Source organism: Scatophagus argus, chromosome 20, assembly GCF_020382885.2.
Source record: "Scatophagus argus isolate fScaArg1 chromosome 20, fScaArg1.pri, whole genome shotgun sequence".
Taxonomy (NCBI): domain Eukaryota; kingdom Metazoa; phylum Chordata; class Actinopteri; family Scatophagidae; genus Scatophagus; species Scatophagus argus.
Window position 1 is genome coordinate 705,857 of NC_058512.1, and position 18,687 is coordinate 724,543.

Sequence of the window (18,687 nt, forward strand, 5' to 3'; positions counted from 1 at the left end):
TTCTGTCCGACTGGTGTTGCCGTACTGCGGCCGGCGTCAAACACTGTCCTGTCTTTCATTACTTTCAGATGTGTTAAAAAGTGGAAAACCAGAATGAATATACAGAAGTGATCTGAAAACATTTTATTATTGGTTATTCATTATTCATTTTACATTTCATTTGTCAAGTTCTGTGTAAATATAAGATCCATTAACCTTTACACTTACATTCCTGTTAGAAAATCCATGCAAAAAATAAAATATTTTGAAAAATATTTTACAAAGGCAGGAAATGAACTTTGTGGATTTCATGAACACTGACTGCGTGCTGTGGCCTTCATTTATAGGCTTTTTAAAAATCAGCACAGCAGCTTTGGCTACAAGTTTTAACTCTGATAAAACAAAACAAAACACACTTAATGTTTCTAAACAGAAAAGAAAGCAGAGCAGAAGTGACTGTGTTAGCATCAATGAGTCATCTTAAACTTTAAATGCACCAAAAAACGTCTTGGTCGAGTGTGTCACAAGCCACATAAAGTAGTTGGTTTCCACGAAGAGTCTGTCCCCCTTCTGCAGGTGGAACACTGCACCCAGGTAAGAGGAGTCCAATCCGTCCTCAGCAGTGCACACCGACTTCACTGTGTCCATCAGCACGATCACTCTAGAATAACTTAAGGACAAGCACAGGATTCTGTAGCTGAGACGTGAGGGCCCTGAGCTGCAGGAGGGCGTGAACGCCGCCTGGCTGTACACGAAGTAGGCGCCCGTTTGAAGGATCACGATGGTGTTGTTTTCCAGGATTAAACCACCCTGAGAAAACGCCTGGGAAAGATCAGCTGTCCACTCCAGCTTCTCATCCAGTTGGGATGTGATTGGAACTGCAGCAAGAAGAAGCAAACGAATAGCAACTGATTGCAACAACTTCCTTTCAGTGCTCGTGACCGACAAACTCGAGAAGCAGGAGCTGAGACGCTGATGCCGGATCGAATGGGGGTGACTCACCTAAGTGGATGGCTGCTTTGTCTCTGCTGCTGAAGCTCAGCCTGGAGTTGGACTCTGAGGAGAAGAAGACGAATGTGAGCTTAATCCACAAAACACAGCAAAACAAAACCAAAATAAATCCCACCGTGATGCTGTAAAGGAGGTGAATAATCGGTGATGTTCTCAGCAGCTTCGGTTTCCGTTTGATTGTGGTGCTCTGCTTGTGTCTGTGAGGACAGAAAAGAGACGAGAACACAGTCCGGATTTCTGGGTTGAAAAATACAATTTTTAATCATGAGGATTTCTGATTGAAGCTCCTCGTTACCGTCACTTCTGGCCTTCCACTCCAGTACCAAGCAAAGAGGCGAATGGCTCCGACACAGAGGGCCACACAGAGAAGGGCCCCGGACACCCTGCACACCCACCCTGTAGAGGACTTCCTTTCCCTCAGAACCTCCACCCTCCCCTTGCGGTCCGTCTCCCCGTCCCCTGGTGCCAACATGTACTCCGCCATAGTGCACACAGCTCAGATGTTCACTGCACTCGCCTTCAGAGCTCTGTGGGAGGCTCCTCCCGTCGTGTTGCTCTTGTGTTTGAATGGGCCGGAGGGTGGAGGCTCCGCAGGTGCAGCGTCAGAGCAAAGTGTTTCCTCTGTGACTCTTCACATGGGAACTACGTAATGTGGTGCACTGGCTGTAATGTGACGGCTGTGCTCACTGTTGTCTTCATCACACGCACCTCAAACGAACGCTGGCTGATTCATGTCTGGACTACACGAGTGACGGAGAAAACATTTGCTCCCGCGGTGCTGGACTTTGACCCACGAGGTCGCAGCCCGCTGAAAACCCTCTGAGGTCCGAGACGCCAAACATAAAGCAGCTGCTGCTCATATGAAGCCTGCTGAAGTTACAGAATAACTGAGAAGCTTTGGAGGCTTATCAATCTGCACTCATCTGTACACACTGAACGAATGTCGAAACGTATCTGAAAAATCAGCAAACGGCAAAACCACATGTACAGTCTGACTTTCCACTTCCTTTACGTCTCTGTAGATGTTAACCACATTTTCCAGTCCACACCTTCTTTAATTTTTGGGTTAAAGTTGATTTGTGTGAGGTCTTCTGAATTCATTTTACTTTTCAGGATGGACGCTGGCAGCTTGAGACCTCGAACACCAAATGAAGGTGGCTTTGTGAAGCTGCAGCAGACAGGAAGTCAGACGTTCTGTTCTGATATCTGCTGGTACAATCAGAGGCGAGTCGGAAAAGTGAGCAGTTTACTGTGATCTCACATCACGCACGCAGTGGGTTTTCTGAAGAAGCTGACATTCATTTTTCAAATTCCAAAACGAAATTATCTGTTGGTGTAAGCAGGAGGCCTGAGCTGAGTTTCCTTATGGCGTGATGTGTTGGAGACACAAACGAGCCGTCGTGTGCTGGGCGTGAATGTTGGCTGGTTGCTCTCTGAAGGAAACAGAAACTCAGTCCAACATGTCCGAGTTCAAGGTTCACAAGCTGTTGGACCGTGACGCCTACCGACACCTGAAAATAAACTTTAACAAGAAGAAGCTCAGCGACAGAAAGCGTTTCTGGAACAATAATCAGATTTTATTTGGTTATTCCCTCCCTTCTCTGTAATTTTATTTGTTAGATCTAATCTTTCCTAAAATGGCGTGGCAGTAATTAGCCACAAACAGACCTAAACGAGCATGTGTCATCGTGAGACAATAAAGACTGAGACATTTTTTGACGCTCTGTCTTTAATAACAAATGCAGGAATAAATAAAGAACATTTCTCACGTGGACATGTTACAGTCTAATCACAGTTCTGTACAACACCAGCACAACACGTCAGCAGACCAGGGACGTGGCCGAGAGCCCCGCCCCCCCGCCGGCCTTCCCCGGCTCGACGAACGGGAACACGTCTCTGGTCAGTCGTGTCAGCAGGCACGGCATCTGTTTCTTCCCGGCCAGGACGCCGCCTTTGGCCTGGAAGGTGTAGGCCACTCTGTGGGAGAGGCGGGTCATCAGGCGAGTCAGCTCCAGCTTCCAACCGCCTTCCTCCTGCAATAAAGTGCAGAAGGTCTGGAGGAAGACCGAGCCGAGGGGGCCCGTGAAAGCTCCGTAACCTGAGGAGAGGGTTTACACAGAGGACAGGTTGATGTGGCGTCCAACACGAGGACTTTTCGCTGAGCTGTTGGCTCTGACGTACCTGGTGCTGTGGCGTACATCACAGCTGTGTCTACAGGAACTGAGAGAGGCTGCGAAAGGCTGCACTCTGCGCCGGTCTCAGCGGCCGAATCCACCTCCACGCCGTCATCCAGACCGTCTCCCCGGCAGGCCTGCACACACAGCAGAGAGACAAAGCGCTCGGTGAGACGCGTCCTGAAGTCAAAAGTCGGCCGGCGGACTCCTCCCGCTGCCCACCTGTATGAGGAACAGCTTGGCCTTCTTCTCCATGCAGTCGTTGTCAAAACACGTGAAGATCCGTGACAGGCGGACGGGTTCCCCATCAGCTCCGAACACGTGGCCCTCGTCCCCGTGAGACGACAAGACGGCCAGAAAACAGTCCTTCACGGGCCGCCGGCTCTCTGCGACACAAACACACACCGACACGCACACGCTCAGATGATTACACGCTTCAGTCGGTCTTTATTAGTCCGCGTGCAGAAAGACAAAGACACATGAAAAGGTGGAGTACAGCAGGTATGCACGCAGGACAGAGTGTGAAGAGCGTGTGTTCACGCTCACACAACACAGTTAACGTTCAGTGGGACGGCTTCAGTTCTCTGTGACGCTCAGAGGTGATTACATAACCAATGATCACGTCCGCTTCGTGACCGCGCTGCACTTTATCTGTCAGTGATAACAGCCTGAACAGTCAGGCTGTACTTTGTTAATTAGTCTGGAAGTTGAGGACTCAGCCGACTCCAAACAGGAAAGTCTGATGTGGAACCTGAAAGCCTTGAATGCTTTGGTGTAAAACTTTGCTTCCACAGTCGGGGCCCCCGAGGGCCTCTTCTCTGGGCCCCCACAGGGTTTCTAAAACCCTGGCTGCGGCCCTGCTGACCGTGACCTGCTGCGGGACACGAGTCCATCGGTGCGTGCTGGGATTGACTCGGCAGGTTGACCAGAGAGGCCGGTGAGGCTGCCTGTGGGACCAGAGTCCTGGACTTCTGAAAACATTCAGAGCTCGTCTGAGCTCTGAGTGAAGCGGAGCTCAGCAGGGCGAGCAGCTAACAGACACAAAGCGGATGGAGATCCCAGCAAAAGAGAGAGAGTGTGTGAGTGTGTGTGTGTGTGGTACCTTTCAGAAACAGCTCATAGATCTCCTCACTTCTCAGGTCGTTGTGGATGTCCACCTGGAAGCCCAGGTTGCTGAGGGTGCGGTGGAGGCTCTTGGTGTCCCTCTTGGCTCCAGGCCTCCTCCTCAGCCTCACCTCGGGGTCAAACTGTCCCACGGAGACCAGCACTGCCCTGTTACACTTCCCGCTGTGGTCCATCTGTCCTCTGAACTGTGGGATCCTTCTTCTTCTTCTTCTTCTTCTTCTTGTGTTCGACTCCTCTGCTCACTCAGTGTGTGTTCCTGTGCTGTGTGTGTCCGTTATGTCTCTCTGTGTCTCTGTCTCCGCCCCCCAATAAGTCCAACCTGTGAAGGTGCAGACACACTATCAGTCACACCTGGATGAACATAAATGGGTTTCCCCCTATGGACTGAAACAGGAAGTTAGATCCGGTGTGTTTACGTCACTGAGTTATGTGACTGTCTGTGTTCGTCAGGCATTTCCAGTCAACGCTGAAACAGGAGTTTTACAGCCTCGACACATTCAGCAACCTTTGAGCATTCAGTAGATTCCCATCATAAATCTGTTTGTGTTTCTGTTTAGTGCATTAATGAAGATATTGAACACTCATGATATTTTTACAGTGTAGTACTTGTACTTAAGTAAATGTTTACTATTTGTATTTAGAAAACCTTCCTTACTTTCACTGCAGTTGTACTGCGTTCTCTACTCTGATGACTGCAGGCGTTCAACTTTCCACAAATCATGAGTTCTTTTATTGATTAATGAATCGGAATGAAACTGAAAGTGAATCATGGTTAACGTGACTGAGAACACAACCGACACCCACACACACCCAGCTGCTGTGTTGCATCACAGCCCACTGATGGATGAGTTCAAGAACGAGTCACATGATCACGCCAGCAGGAAGTCACATTGGCAGACTGAGGATCACAGCGGTCGGTGTTGCTTCACGAGCCTCACCAGCAGAGGGAGACAAAGTCAAATACTCTGAGGTGTTATAGTCAGGGTCAATGTTAGGTCTCATGTCCAGGGTCAGCGTCCCCTCAGCCCCCCGTCGCCCCCTTTAGGGACAGCCCTGCTCCTCTCTTCACCCGACTGGTCTGATGATGTGACCACAAAGTCCTTCAGCATCTGCTCAGGTAACCTGTTGGTTACGGCCATCAGGTCCCTCCAGGTCTCGTGTCGCTGCCCACCTGAGGGTCAAGTCTCTGGATGTAAACAGGAACTATGTGGTGGATTCAGTTCATCGGCTGTGGACCACAACCATTTCATCCCAAACCTGCATACATTCGGTCAACCTGGCAACACTGAGAAGGTGCAGCTGCTTGCGGCTGTCAGTGGATGTTCGCGCGAGACCCACAGTGACATCACGTACACGTTCACATTCGACCGAGATGTGACTCTTTGTGTTTGTGAAAACAAAAACACGACACGGCAGCGTTAGAACTCAGTGAATATTTATTAACACAGAGGAGGAACCAGAAAATAAGGTTTACACTCATTACTATCAGGTGAAAAAAGTAAATCTGAAACAAACGCACCCCAGTGCCACCCGCGCTCTCAGTTACAACAAGCTGATCGTTCGGAAAAAGTTCTTAGAAAAAGTGACAGTTTGCAAAAACACGAAGTTAGAAAAGCAGTCAAATATTGACCAATTATTTTCATACTAATATAAAATGTGATACATCTATAAAAAGTTTAAAAAAGCAAAGCCTATTTACAGCATCAAAAAGAGGTACCAATCATGTGATTCCATTGTTTTTATTGTGTGATGGTCGACAAAACAAACCCCGCCCCTCACAGCTGATTGGTTCTTCTGACGGAGAGCAAGGCACCGTGGGAGCTCGCTGCTGATTGGTGAGCAGAGGTAGGAGGCGGGACGAGGAAGGGCTGGGAAAGCAGAGGAGGAGGAGGGGGAGGGGGAGGAGATGAACATCTGGACGAAGCCGTGAGGGGGGAGGAGGTGGGGGTGTCGCAGGAGGACGACGGAGTGGAGGGTCCGGGAGTGATGGTGTTTCGGCTCAGCGGGTGGGGCGTCCTGTGGGGTTTGGTGGTGAGGGACAGCGGCTGCAGCTGTTCGCCGTAGGGGGACGTGTGTCCGCTGTACGAGGAGTGTGTGTGCTCGGTGTGTGTCGGCGCCGGAGCGGCGGGCGAGGCCAGTGCGGTGGTCGGCGTCGCCGGGGAGTCCAGTGAGGAAGCGGGGCTGGCCTGGGACAGGTGTGTATGTGTCAGGTGTGACATGGTGTGCGGCTGTGTCAGGTGGGAGCGGGAGTGTGCGTGAGGCGTCTCCTCTGGGACACGAGGTCTCTTCAGCTGTGGGGGGACGTCCTCCTGAGGAGCTGAGAAACAGACAAATGAACCCGTCAGTCGTCTGCAGCTGCGCAGACTCTCTTCAGCTGCCGCTAAAGACTGAACGCAACAATGAAATAAACACCATTAAAATGGGAGGATAGTGTGTGTGTGTGTGTGTGTGCGCGTGTGTGTGCGTGCGTGTGCATGTATCTGAACTCATTTCCTGCAGAGCTCCAGGACGTCCTGGAGGGATTTGTGCCACAGCCTGTGAGTCCAGCATTCGGTCTTACCTTCCTGAGTCTCACTCTTGGCTCTCTTTCTCTTCTTCTTTTTACCCTGCACAGAAACAAACACACCAACGTGTTTCATCAGCAGGAGGGGAGGAAACTCGCCGCAGTCCGACTCGTGTGCGAGCTGCTGTACTCACGTAGTTGTCTCTGGCCGACCAGCCGGGGTAAAGTTTGGAGTGGACGAGTCTCTCTTTCCGAGCCAGTTCGTAATATTTGGCTTGTTCCTCTTTGGTCAGCGAATGCCACTGTGGACAGAAAACATCAGTCACTTAACTGACCTGAGGTCAGCATGAATATGCTGCACGTGTTCAGTTTCTGCAGACCACAAAGTGCAACAGCATCGGGGCCACATTTCAGTGATGAAATTAACTTTGACCTGTAAGGCTCTGACCTCTCAATCACAAATCTTTGACTTTACAACTGAAATATCGCCACTTGTTCTTAAAAAATTCTGACCTAATAATTAAAATAAAAATATCTAAAATATAAAATAAGATTCTGCCACTGCCCCCAGCCATGATAACCTTCACAGAAACATTACAAATTCTCAAAACAATCCAACTTAAATTCTTGGAATTACTTTGTTTTTGATTGTAATTTAATTCTCGCAGGGCTGTGGTTTCCACTGAACTGCAGAAACATTCAGAGGTTTTCTTCTAGTTTTTCCTGAGCAGTTTCTCACCCTCTGGCCCAGGATCTGGTTGATGGTCGCGCTCTCTTTCACTTTGCACTGAGCCACCACTTTGGGCCGCTCGTCCCTCATGTACAACATGAAGGCATTCAGCGGCTTCTTGATGTGAGGCTTCTTCTCTTCGTCTTTCTCCTGCTGGCCGTCGCCCATCGACTTCCTGTGGGGCACGAGAACACGTTAGCGCCGTGTTGATACAGCAGGATGAGCGGAACGAGACAAAAGGGGGGTGGGGTTCATTAGAAGATTCATGCAGGTACAAGCAGGAGGCCTGAGATTTGATGGAGGCTCATTTCAGAGCAGCAGAAGCTTGTCAGGCTGTCAGCAGTGATGACAGACGAGTTTCGTTACCCGGGCTGGCTGCTGCTGCTGCTGCCTCCGCCTCCTCCTCCACCTCCATGCTCCTGCTTCACTCCCATGGGGACGATGGCCGAATGGGGGACGGACGACTGGGGGGTCGGCACCAAGCGAGGAGAGAAGCTGCCCGACACCAGGCTGCCGAGCACACAGCAGACACTCAGTTTAATGCCAATCACAGCAAAGGAAAACAGCCTGACTTCATGTCTCCTGAACTTTCAGCTTTACTCTTTAAACACTGAAGTATTATTATTATTCATTCATTCATTCACTCCAACCTGCTTCCTGTTTCCTGTCAGGTGTCCCGCCTTTGAAACACTCACCTGGACATGGACGCGTTCATGGCAAGAGCAGCAGGTGAGAACCCCCCCGCGATGGGATACATGGGCTGTCCCGGCCTGCACAGACAGACAGACAAACAGACAGACAGTCAGACGTCCCGCGCTCACTGAAGGTCACGTTTGTGTACATTTACAGCATGTGTGTTTTACTCACAGCCATCCGAGGGGGTGTGTGATCTGAGCCACGCCTCCAGGTGAGACGGGGTAGCAGGCTGCATGAGGGGTCCTCGACATACCTGCAGCACAGGTAGGATTCACGCGGTTTACAACACAAGGACGAGTGAGTGTTTGTCAGGATTTGATTGGAGGACAGGTGAGAGTATGAGGGCTACCTGTGTCAGGGGAGAAGCCAGGTGAGGCCCTCTGAGGGGAGAAGGCCTCGGGGCTGTAGGACAGCAGGGGGTGCAGGTGGGTCATATGAGGGTGCTGCACCACCGGCACACTGTTAGACTGCACACACACAGACACACACACGTGATTACTGAACATGCAGCAGTGCCACCTGTCCACCAGGTGTCATCATTTCTCCTTTTTGAGTTTGATGTTGCTGCTTTAAAATGTCTGAAACGCTCATCAGATTCTGAAAATAGCTGTTGAATAATTTTCATAAACATTTCACTGAGTGAATCTGTCCCAGACGTTTCAGCGACACTGAACATCTGAACACAATCAGTCGGTCCCGTGAGAGGGAACCGAACTTTGTCTCAGCATCAGATCCCCTGAGGGAGGTTAGTTTGTTCACCAGGTAAACCAAGTACTGCAGTCAGAGCAGGACGGAGACTCCACAGGTCACCCATCTGAGTGTCTGTGTGTGTCTTCATCTCAGAAAACAGGCTGAAAGGCTGCTGTTCTCAGCTCGTGTCTCAGTGACGGACTGATGCACAGCCGACCTCCATCGTTTCTTCTGCTTCTTCTGTGTTGGTGACTTTGCGTCCTGACAGATGATTCATTTCTTGGTGAAATGTGAGAAAAACATCAATGACAGTTCGCTCTAAACAAAGAAACGCTCCTTCAGGAAACTTCAGGTGTGATTCACACTTTGCAGTTTATTCTACAAGCGTGTCTAACACACACGACTGCTGAAGTGCTGAAGAACTGGACTCTTTTTTTCTCAAGGAAGTAAAAATATTGCAGGAAGTCTTAGCTTGATGGGAAATCACAACATCAACTGATAACATTCAGTGCTGCTCATGTCAGGAGTCACTTTATCTCTCAGAACAATGGTGGTTTTCCATCCATGACGCCCAGCAATTATCTGAATCAAAACACGCAAACTGGACGAGGTGGAACTGGTCCCAGTCTGATGGGTTCACCCTGACAGTCAAAGCTCCAGTCCACTGGACATCAAACTGTCGAGCCAATTTCAAGAAACTTTAGAAAAGTTACAAAAAAGAAATGAGGCTGCACAGAGCAGAGTGCATGTTAACAAAACCAGAGAAGAAGAAACAAAACCAACATCCTCCTTCTCCTCCTCCTCTCGGAGTGAAAACAGCTGATCATGTGAGCTAAACTTATTCAGAAAAGTCGGGTCCACCTTCCACTAGCAGCTCTGAAGAACCACCTCAGCCTGCTGTGCTCCGACATGTTTTATCTGCACTGTTGTTACAGCTGCTGTTTTATTCCAGTCTGATTGGCTGGTTCAGAGGGTGTGTGTATGTGTGTGCACGTGTGTGTGTGTGGTCTCACCAGGTGTGTCGCAGTAGCAGAGTCTCTGATCGCAGCTCGTGTGGGGACGTCCAGCAGAGGCCACTGAAACGGCAGGTACTACGCACACACAAGCACATTCATGTTAAGTGAGTGAACATCACAACAGAAGAGATAACAAACACAACTCAACGCTGTTCGTGCCCCACATGCTTACATTCCTTCTGCGGCCACACACACACACACACACACAAAGCAGAAGTTCTGGATCAAAGTTCAATTATTCTGAAAGGGAAATGATAATGAACAGTTAGGAGAGAGTGTGTTTGCTGGCTCAGATGGAGTGTGTGTGTGTGTGTGTGTGTGTCTCTGCGTCTCAAAGCTCTGAGTTAGACAAAGGACAACAGTTTGCCTTGTCCCACCACCCCCCAAACACACTCTGGGGTCCCACTGTTGATGGAGCTGTCTGAGACTGGGAGGCCAGACCCCCCTCAGCCCTGACACACACACGCAGACAAGAACAGGCCTTTACTGCTCATTCAACTGTGAGTGACGTCAGCAGAACCAGCAGTGTGACCTCTGAGCCTGACGAGGAGGACGACGAGCATCTTCATCTCCAACACACACTAACAGGATGATCCATATTATTCACCTCACCTGTCAGGTCTCAGGTGCTTCTTTAAAGCTCCTGACATGTAAGCAGAAGGAGATGTTTGACTGAAGCAATTCATAGTGTTGACGAATCGGTCGATCGACTTCCTGTCAGCAGTTTTTTGTTGTCTGATGTGAACGAGCAGAGTTTGTGGGGTGCTGCTCAGACTCTGCAGGTTTACGATGTTTCCCCGTTTAAACAGCTTTGACTCGACTCACACACACTGTGGTCCATCTGCATCCACGCTGCAGGTCAGCAGGTCCGCCTCATTTAGTAAGAACGACGTGTGACAGCTTTCATGTCTGACATCTTGTGTGAAAAACAAGGTTCAGGTTTTCTAATTCTTTCAAACGACTTTCTGATACAAACAGGTCACTGCAGGAGGCCGACTCACTCACTTCAAGCTCCTGTTTTCTTGGAAACAAACTGTCAGTGTTACAAAAATCCTCTGAGGTTGACCAAACACACTTCCTTCTGATTTTCTGCTTCGTTAACATCCATATTTACGGCCTTGTAGCCGCCTTCTTTCCTGCCCTTGTTGGAAGCAGACCATTGCTCATTACTGCCACCTGTGGCTCAGGGGAACAGTGCAGCAGTGAGGACCGCATGAAGAGCATCACATGGGGATGCAAAGTCTTAGAAATATTAACGTTAACACACAGCAGCAGCGCAACACAACAGACAGACTGTGTCCGCCCTCATCATTACACCCCAGGTCGTCCCCGTCCTGCTCTGTCAAAACCCGTGACTTCTGCTAACCCCAGGCTGGACACACACACACACACACACACACACACACACACAGTGCAGTCTCATCCAGGCCCCCATTCAGAGACCTGAGGAAACTCTGGCTGCGAACACTAACTGGATCCAGCTGTTGGAAATACCAGGAAAATCAATGCACACGCACACACGCGCGCACACACACACCCTGCACAATCACAGTCAGAGTGAGGCAAGCACAGAAATCACTGAGTGCCCACAGGGGAAGGTTGTGAGACCTGCCGCTGCTCTGCAAGCACACAAACCTCACGTTGAAGACAAAGAGCCGAGCGTCGAGTCAATACAAATCAACACCACGAACACGCACACAGACCGCCATCGGACCCGAAGCGTTCAGCCCGCAGTATCCACTCTTCTGTGAGGGCAAACCAAGCCAGAGTCCATTACACAAGTGGGGTTGTTCAATTGTGGCACATCAGAGTTTATTAAAGATTTAGAGATCTGGACAGCTTTAAAACAGCTCAGATCAAGTCTCGAGTTAATCACCCGAAAGTGAGACAAAGTCAGAGCGACAGCTGCAGCAGAGAAGTTTAAATCAGGTTTTTACAGCTCACTTGCTGAATGAATATAAAAATGCGTGAGGATGAGGAAGAGCGACGGAGGCTTGTTTCCTCCTGGTGATGATGATGATGATGGTTTGAGGTCTGAACGAGAGCTTGAAACTAAAACTGTCTGAATACAAGAGGGACTCAAAGTAAATAAACCGTCCGATCGCTTCAGGTGAGTCTCGACGCTGCAGGTAAAACGACTGACGAGTCCGATTGCTCCTGCGACTGTCGTGTTGCTCTGCTGCTCGCTGTGCCGGACTCTGACCTGAGATCAGCAGAGGCAAAGGCTCGGCGTGTGGCCGATGTTGAGGTGGACACACGACTTTGCAACGTGTGCTGAGGCTTTGTGGTGCGTTCTGATGCGTCCACGAGTGTGTGTGTGCGTGCAGCTGTCGTGTCAGAGCCGTCATCCTCCTGGTATTTTAAGACTCTGGAGACAATGTCGAGTAAACAAAGGAATTCTGGGATTGTTCAGCCTGCTGAAAGGGACCAACTTAAACCAAACAAGCTGAACCACACACACACACACAGAGTCAGCTTTAGAACAGAGAGTGAAAATAAAACGAGACGCCTGCCACCTCCAGCAGGACCAACACTCAAACACAGCAGGTAGCTTATCAGTCCTCCTCCTGCCATTCACTGCTGCTCAGGTGTGACGCCTCAGTGTGTGAGTGTGTGTTTGCATGACCGATTATGAAAAGTCAGCAAACCTCTGAGCCAACAAAGTCCTTTTTTTTCTCTTCCCACTTTGTGGTACATTTCACATGTGGTTGCTGTGGTTTCAGTCACCTTCAGCTCATTTCAGAAAAAGGAAAAGCTTTCTGTTTGCCAGACGGGCTGATGTTCACTTTGAGGTCAATCGATGACGTTTATTTCAGCTATAACTTCAATTATATTTCTGTGCTTCTGCAGGGCTGCCATTAACGACTATTTTCACTATCTATTAATAAATTGCTTAGTTGATAAAATGTCCAAACTGATGTCTGCGAGTTGCTTCTTTTATCCCACCAACAAAGACTTTTCATTTACTGTCAGAAATGACAAATAAAAGCAGCAGATCCTGACATTTAAGAAGCCGGACGCAGCAGAAGTTTTTGCTAAACTAATCGACTGATGGCTGCAGTTGTGTAGGCTTTCACCTGCAGCTGCAGAGTCTCTACATTTGGTTGTGTTATTTGTGTTTGTTAAGCATAATAAGAAGGATCAGGAACACAAATGTCTCCATCTGACCGAAGTGAACAGCAGTCCCTGAGCAGAGACAGGCGTGAGGAGCAGGAGGGGGAGGAGGGGGAGGAGGGGGGACTCAGACAGGTCGTCTACATGCTGCCTCCTGCTTCCTGCCTGTGTCCACGAGCACAGTAAACAACCCGTACTACGGTTCAGGTAGAGTCCAGCTGACGACCGCTTGTTCACCTTGACTCGCCTTTAGACTGGCAGGCGCATCTCATCCTCCTGTCTCTCATAAACACGTCTCACTGAGGACGCTGAAAAGTTCACAAGGTGTCCATTATGTAAAGAGAAATGTGAGGAAGGAGAGAAGGAGAAACTGTTGTCTCAGGGCAACATGCAGCCAGCCAGCCATGGAGGAACAGTGTGTGTGTGTGTGTGTGTGTGTGTGTGTGTGTGTGTGTGAGAGAGAGAGAGTGTGCGTGAGAATGTGTGTGTGAATGTGAGAGTGTGTGAGAATGTGTGTGTGTAAGTGTGTGAATGACAGAGAGAGAGAGTGAGTGTGAGTGTGAGTGTGTGGAGGAGCCACAGGCAGTGTGTTAGGTATAATGAGGTGTAACGATCCCCCTGTGGAGCCACACATTAGGACCATTCAGACTCTGCTAATGACAACAAAGAGCCACTAACGGAGGGGGAGGGCAGGACAAAGCTGAGGAATGCAGGTATGTGTGTGTGTGTGTGTGTGTGTGTGTGTGTGTGTGTGTGTGTGTGTGTGTGGGTTTGGCTGTGTGTTTAGCCTGCAAGTGATTCTGGGCTCTGCAGAGGAAACACTGAAAACAAACCAGAGAAGATAAAGAGATCACAAATGTGTGTCACTGGGCAATCAGAACTCTGGAGACCTCAAACATCTGGAGCCAGAAAACACTGGAATCAAACCATCCACCGTGTGTACGAGTACGACACAAAAACAGAGGATATGACCTCAGTGTCTTCACCAAAGAGGAATCTGCTGTTGTACAAGCACATCAGGACTGCAGGACGCCACACGAACACACAGCAAAGTGCAAACAACCTCAGCACAACCTTGTGTTGGAGGTCACGCCTTCCAAACTGTCCTCTGCAATAACATTTAGCTTAAAATTCCTTGCTGTGCCAATGAGGCAATTTTTAGATTAGTGGCCATGAATGTTACTGTATTAAACCCAGCATCGCTATAATCCCCGCTGAGCTTCCAAACGGCTTCAGGGAGCAGCAGACTGGGCAGCACACGGTCGGCACCGCTGTGCAGCTAAAGCAGCTAATCCGCCGCACAGCAGCAGCCATGATGAGAGTTCATTCCTGCTGCAGCAGACTGTGTCCAGGCCTGCCTAACCCTGCACCATCACCAGCCTCCTTATCATCACAGCTCTCACACACACACAAACCAAATGCACACGCACAAAAGAAGCTCTCGGGACGATGGTGAGTCACTGGTATCCAGGTCTCGATTTGCAGAACAACGTCCTCACAACGTGAAGCAGCTACAGCGTGCTGCCGCGTGCCGGGCGAGTCCGGGTTCGAGTTACGCCTGTGAAGTTAATCTGCATGACGTCGGCGTCTCAGACACTTCTGCTCCAGCCCACAAAAGCTGCAGCAGTTTGAGTTTTACAGAAAGTTCATTTGGTCTGCTAAACGGTGGTGAGACTTGACAGATATGCATGTTTGATTATCGATCAATGTGCTGATCGCTGTCAGAGAATCATTTGGTCTCTAAACATGAGGAAACAAGGCAAACTGCCCATCACAGCATCCCGGAGCACAACATGACCTCTTTAAGCCTTTTGTTCTGCCTCACCTGCAGCCCAAAAGCCAAACAAGAGCAGCAGTTCGAGAGCCGAACGATTAAATTAACAGTTGCACGTTCGTTTTCTTTTGAACAGCTACTCATTGCAGCTCTTAACTCACACTGCTGTGATTCTCTCAGCCCTGAGGAACATTTCAGCTGTCGCTCGACGCCATACAAATATCTCTCCTTCCCTAACAAGCGTTAACTACATGTCCCAGCTAGACGTGTGTGTGTTGCATCTGAGTCACTGAGCGTCCTCAGCGGGTGGAGTGTGTGTGTGTTGTCTCACCGTCCTGCCACTCGGTGTGAGGGCTCCGTTGGGGAGGTAGGGACTACAGAGATTCCCGAGGTCTGGGAACATGAAGAAGGGATATCCAACATATGGAGATGGCTGGAAGAGACCTCCGTCCTGCCGTCTCCTGAGCACTGAGAAACAAGTTCAACACCACAGACGTTTTGTCAGACATACTGTCACAGGAAAAACTACAGGGAATGGTATTACTGTCATTTCACGATGCTGATGGTATGAAAACTAAACCCAGTCAAAGAGAAACTGGAATGTGAAATTCTAATAGAAAATATGAACAAAATAAAACCACACAACAAACATAACAACTAAAATGACTCTCATAATGGCTGACGAGGGACGAGGAGTGACGTTAACCTGCTAAAGAGGGGTGTGTGTGTGTGTGTCTGCAGGTAAAGGGGAGGTCCTGTTTAACTGTCTCTGTGGTGAGGAGGAGGAGGAGGAGGAGGAGGAAGATTACTGGCAAGGTGATGACCCTGCAGACTGACTGCACTCCTCCACTCACACAGAAACTCATTCTGACGCTGTGCTCCTGTAACTGGAAAGACAGGTCAAGGGATGTGGTTGAGGCACAGTTTCTGCTGGTGGTTGGACAACTGAGCAGGTCACGGCATTCACACAAAGTTGCCCATCGAGCCAGTCGGGCCAGCGACTGAGCAGATGCTGTGTAGATATGAGAGTGTGTACTCGTCGCTCCGGTGACGAGTGCATTCAAGGATGCTGTAACAGTAGACTCGACCACTGAAAAGTTTTATTTTATTGAGTTTTTGTGAGACGAGTAGAGCTGGAGAAGTGAGGGTGACGACTGCACTGCTGAGCCAGTCGCAGCTTTAAGACAAAAACAGTCAAACAAGACAGCGAGGGGAGCAGTAATACAACCTTTAATGAAATGTTAGTGTTATATTCATGATATGAAGTGAAGGAGGACACTGAGGGACAGACCCGTCCATGTCCCTGTGCCACAGTTTAAGGGTGATGCAAATTAAAGACAGTAAACACAGCAGCTGAACGTCAGGAGGAGAAAGACCTGGATGTCACTCCTGACCTGAATGTATGTGCTCCACAACACGAAGTACACGAAGGAGTGGAAGCATAGTGGACTGTAATTAAAGCACAGCATGGCCTGATCCCGATCCCAGTGACTAACCCTTTAGACGAGTGTAAATCCACCTTAATACTACACTTTAACCCTCATGTGCATTACAAGTACAGTCAAGTCTGAGAGTCATTAATGAGACACGTAACTTCAAGCCTGATGAGGATTCCCACAAAATGCAAAATGCTGAGTGTGTTCATTACCTTCTTCTTCCAGCAGCTGACTGTGTCTGGCCCTGCTCTGTAGATCTGGATTGGGCTTGAGACGTCTGTCTGCCTGCACATAAACAACACACACACACACACACACACGTAAGCAAAGGGAGATGAGCTGTGTGGAGGCTGTGGACACACACACCAGCCAGCTCGACTGGGAATCCACAAGACGATGGACAGAAGCTGATGAGCCAACTGGTCCCAGTTAACTCACCTCCGAGTCTGAGCTGCTGTTCGTCTCGGACTCGTTGACCAGTGAGGACTTGACATCGTCCAGGTCCCGTTCAGCGGACACGTTCCTCTTCTCCTCGTGTTCCCCCTCGTCTTTAAAAGCAATCAGCTCATCATTTGCGCCCAAGTCGTCTCCGTCTGCCCCGTTTAGCTGCGGCATGTCTGGACGTTAGCTGCAACAGCTAACATTAAAGGCGGAGTTGGACCGAGTTTATGGCTAACTTACAGTTTGTAAAAAAACAACCCACAAGACTGAAAAACCTTTAGCTGAAATGTGAAAATATTTAGTTAACGTTAGCTGTGAGGTAACAGCATCACAGTCAGAACTAATGCCAAGTTTAACGATTGTTTTATCCGTTAGGGGGTTTAAAAAGATCAAAAACTAGCTTAGAAATTAGCCAACAAGCTAGCTAGCTACCTGCTGCGTTCACGGACGCGTCAGTCTCTGTCGTCGCACTCCTGAGCCGTGGAAGTCCTCCTTGAGCTTGTTTCCACCAAGAAAAGAGTCCACAAAAAGCAACGCATTGACAGTAGATCCTCAAAATGGTTCACAGATGACCATAAAAATCAGTTAAAACCAGCTCAGTACCGCTGACATTATAAAAACGAGCGCAGCCCGTTCGCACCGCCTGAAAAGTTTACGTCCCCTTCTGTGCAGTCACTCCAGTGGAAAAAGTAGAGGCCTCTTCTGATTTAATTCCTGCATAGTATGTCCGGTCTGAAAGGTGCATAATTCCCCCCAGCGACGTCTTAGAGCGGTCGTTTCCGCATTTCAATCTGTGTGCCGATTCAAGACGTTTTCTGGTGGCTTGCGGTGTCGAGGCGTGGGAAAGTCGGGCTGGCTGGTGTTTCACAAGTGGAGTGGAAGGAAAAGACTGCGGGGCCGTCGGAGTACACCGAGGAGGAGGACTGGCGATCCTTACAGACCCCGGATCAGTTTAGCAAGGGCGCTCGATTGATTGAGCAACATGAGAGCAGTTAGCTGAACTGATCCTCGACCAGGCACAACAGGTTGATCCCGTTTGTTTGCAGAGGACGCACAAACAGGAGGGCGGGGTTTAGGTGGACAAAAAGGACGCTTTTAGACCTTAAAGGAGCAGTTCGACACTTTTCTGACCTCACGACCTGAGGACGGAAACACTCTAGTCCAAAAGTTTCAGACGAAGAGCCACTATGTAAAAATACAAATTAAAGTAGTGAAAGTAAAAGTAGCCAGGCTCTCAGCTGACTTAGTTTAAAGACATATAAAACACCTAATAATAAAACAATTTGTGTCTGATTCAGTTTTTTTTTTCACAAAAAAGTTCAAGGACTTTTAAAGAGAAGACTACAAGAATAGAACGGCACCCCAATCACCCAACCGAGTGCTGAAGTTGCATTGTGGGTAATGTAGGCATCAGAAAAAACGTGTGGAATATGATACCTGATATGATACCCCTGGTTCTGCTGCATCGGTTTTGTTCTTTATTTAACTGTCCACTGTCAGCGTCTGACAGGGAGTGCAATGACAAATCTGTGGAATACACCTTTAACTTTACCTGTAGAACGTAGATTCATAGACAATACAGCCTGTGGACTTTCTCAAAAGTGCTCTTTGTGCTCCAGTGAGTGCGAGACAGAGAAACTACATCTGGAGTCAAGAATACACCCGAGTCTCCAGTTTCATTTCCATCATTACAGGCAGGAAAAGGAGGTTACAGACCCGAAACCTGCAGGTGTTCACTGCCGCCTTCTGTGAGTGCAGCACTGAGCCTCAGCTCCTCCGCTGAAAGGCTTCCCACTTTGTGACGGAGCTAAAAAACCCATCGCTGCCAGAGGCGAAGAACAGGAGACAGTCATTGTAGGCCAACACTGCACACACACACACACACACACACACACACACACACACGAGCAGCTGTGTGTATCAGCAGGAGGGATTACAGAGGGGGTTCAGTCTTTGGCTCTGGGCCAGGCTGAAGATCCTCTCCCCCAAAGTTACGCA

At 49.1% G+C, this 18,687-nt stretch overlaps 3 protein-coding genes across 3 annotated transcripts; all 3 read right to left on the reverse strand.

Annotated features, from left to right (window-relative positions):
• Nucleotides 1-108: 108 nt before the first annotated feature.
• LOC124051648 (tumor necrosis factor-like) lies at nucleotides 109-2,645 on the reverse strand. The gene is made up of 4 exons (XM_046375222.1): nucleotides 1,286-2,645; nucleotides 1,106-1,187; nucleotides 982-1,035; nucleotides 109-857 (listed from the first exon to the last, which is right to left on the reverse strand). Exons 1-4 carry the CDS (start codon nucleotides 1,472-1,474, stop codon nucleotides 460-462), a joined length of 723 nt encoding a protein of 240 aa, XP_046231178.1. The 5' UTR covers nucleotides 1,475-2,645; the 3' UTR covers nucleotides 109-459.
• Nucleotides 2,646-2,699: 54 nt separating this feature from the next.
• LOC124051647 (caspase-3-like) lies at nucleotides 2,700-4,542 on the reverse strand. The gene is made up of 4 exons (XM_046375221.1): nucleotides 4,267-4,542; nucleotides 3,387-3,550; nucleotides 3,172-3,301; nucleotides 2,700-3,088 (listed from the first exon to the last, which is right to left on the reverse strand). The coding sequence occupies exons 1-4, from the start codon at nucleotides 4,460-4,462 to the stop codon at nucleotides 2,811-2,813; spliced, it is 768 nt and encodes a 255-aa protein (XP_046231177.1). The 5' UTR covers nucleotides 4,463-4,542; the 3' UTR covers nucleotides 2,700-2,810.
• Nucleotides 4,543-5,707: 1,165 nt separating this feature from the next.
• tcf7l1a (transcription factor 7 like 1a) lies at nucleotides 5,708-17,704 on the reverse strand. The gene is made up of 13 exons (XM_046375219.1): nucleotides 17,122-17,704; nucleotides 16,687-16,885; nucleotides 16,461-16,533; nucleotides 15,144-15,280; nucleotides 9,922-9,999; nucleotides 8,568-8,685; nucleotides 8,390-8,471; nucleotides 8,218-8,292; nucleotides 7,889-8,032; nucleotides 7,532-7,697; nucleotides 6,987-7,094; nucleotides 6,850-6,895; nucleotides 5,708-6,606 (listed from the first exon to the last, which is right to left on the reverse strand). The coding sequence occupies exons 2-13, from the start codon at nucleotides 16,861-16,863 to the stop codon at nucleotides 6,065-6,067; spliced, it is 1,746 nt and encodes a 581-aa protein (XP_046231175.1). The 5' UTR covers nucleotides 16,864-16,885; nucleotides 17,122-17,704; the 3' UTR covers nucleotides 5,708-6,064.
• Between the last annotated feature and the right edge of the window lie 983 nt (nucleotides 17,705-18,687).

Coding starts and splice junctions, on each gene's coding strand:
- LOC124051647 (XM_046375221.1), bottom strand. CDS start 4,462: ATGGACCACAGCGGGAAGTGTAACAGGGCAGTGCTGGTCTCCGTGGGA. Junction 3,551..4,266: donor CTATGAGCTGTTTCTGAAAG/GTACCACACACA, acceptor TTTGTGTCGCAG/AGAGCCGGCGGCCCGTGAAG. Junction 3,089..3,171: donor GATGTACGCCACAGCACCAG/GTACGTCAGAGC, acceptor CCCTCTCCTCAG/GTTACGGAGCTTTCACGGGC.
- LOC124051648 (XM_046375222.1), bottom strand. CDS start 1,474: ATGGCGGAGTACATGTTGGCACCAGGGGACGGGGAGACGGACCGCAAG. Junction 1,188..1,285: donor GTGGAAGGCCAGAAGTGACG/GTAACGAGGAGC, acceptor CTGTCCTCACAG/ACACAAGCAGAGCACCACAA. Junction 858..981: donor CAAAGCAGCCATCCACTTAG/GTGAGTCACCCC, acceptor TTCTTGCTGCAG/TTCCAATCACATCCCAACTG.
- tcf7l1a (XM_046375219.1), bottom strand. CDS start 16,863: ATGCCGCAGCTAAACGGGGCAGACGGAGACGACTTGGGCGCAAATGAT. Junction 10,000..15,143: donor TCACACCGAGTGGCAGGACG/GTGAGACAACAC, acceptor GTGTGTGCGTAG/TACCTGCCGTTTCAGTGGCC. Junction 6,896..6,986: donor GGTCGGCCAGAGACAACTAC/GTGAGTACAGCA, acceptor GTTTCTGTGCAG/GGTAAAAAGAAGAAGAGAAA.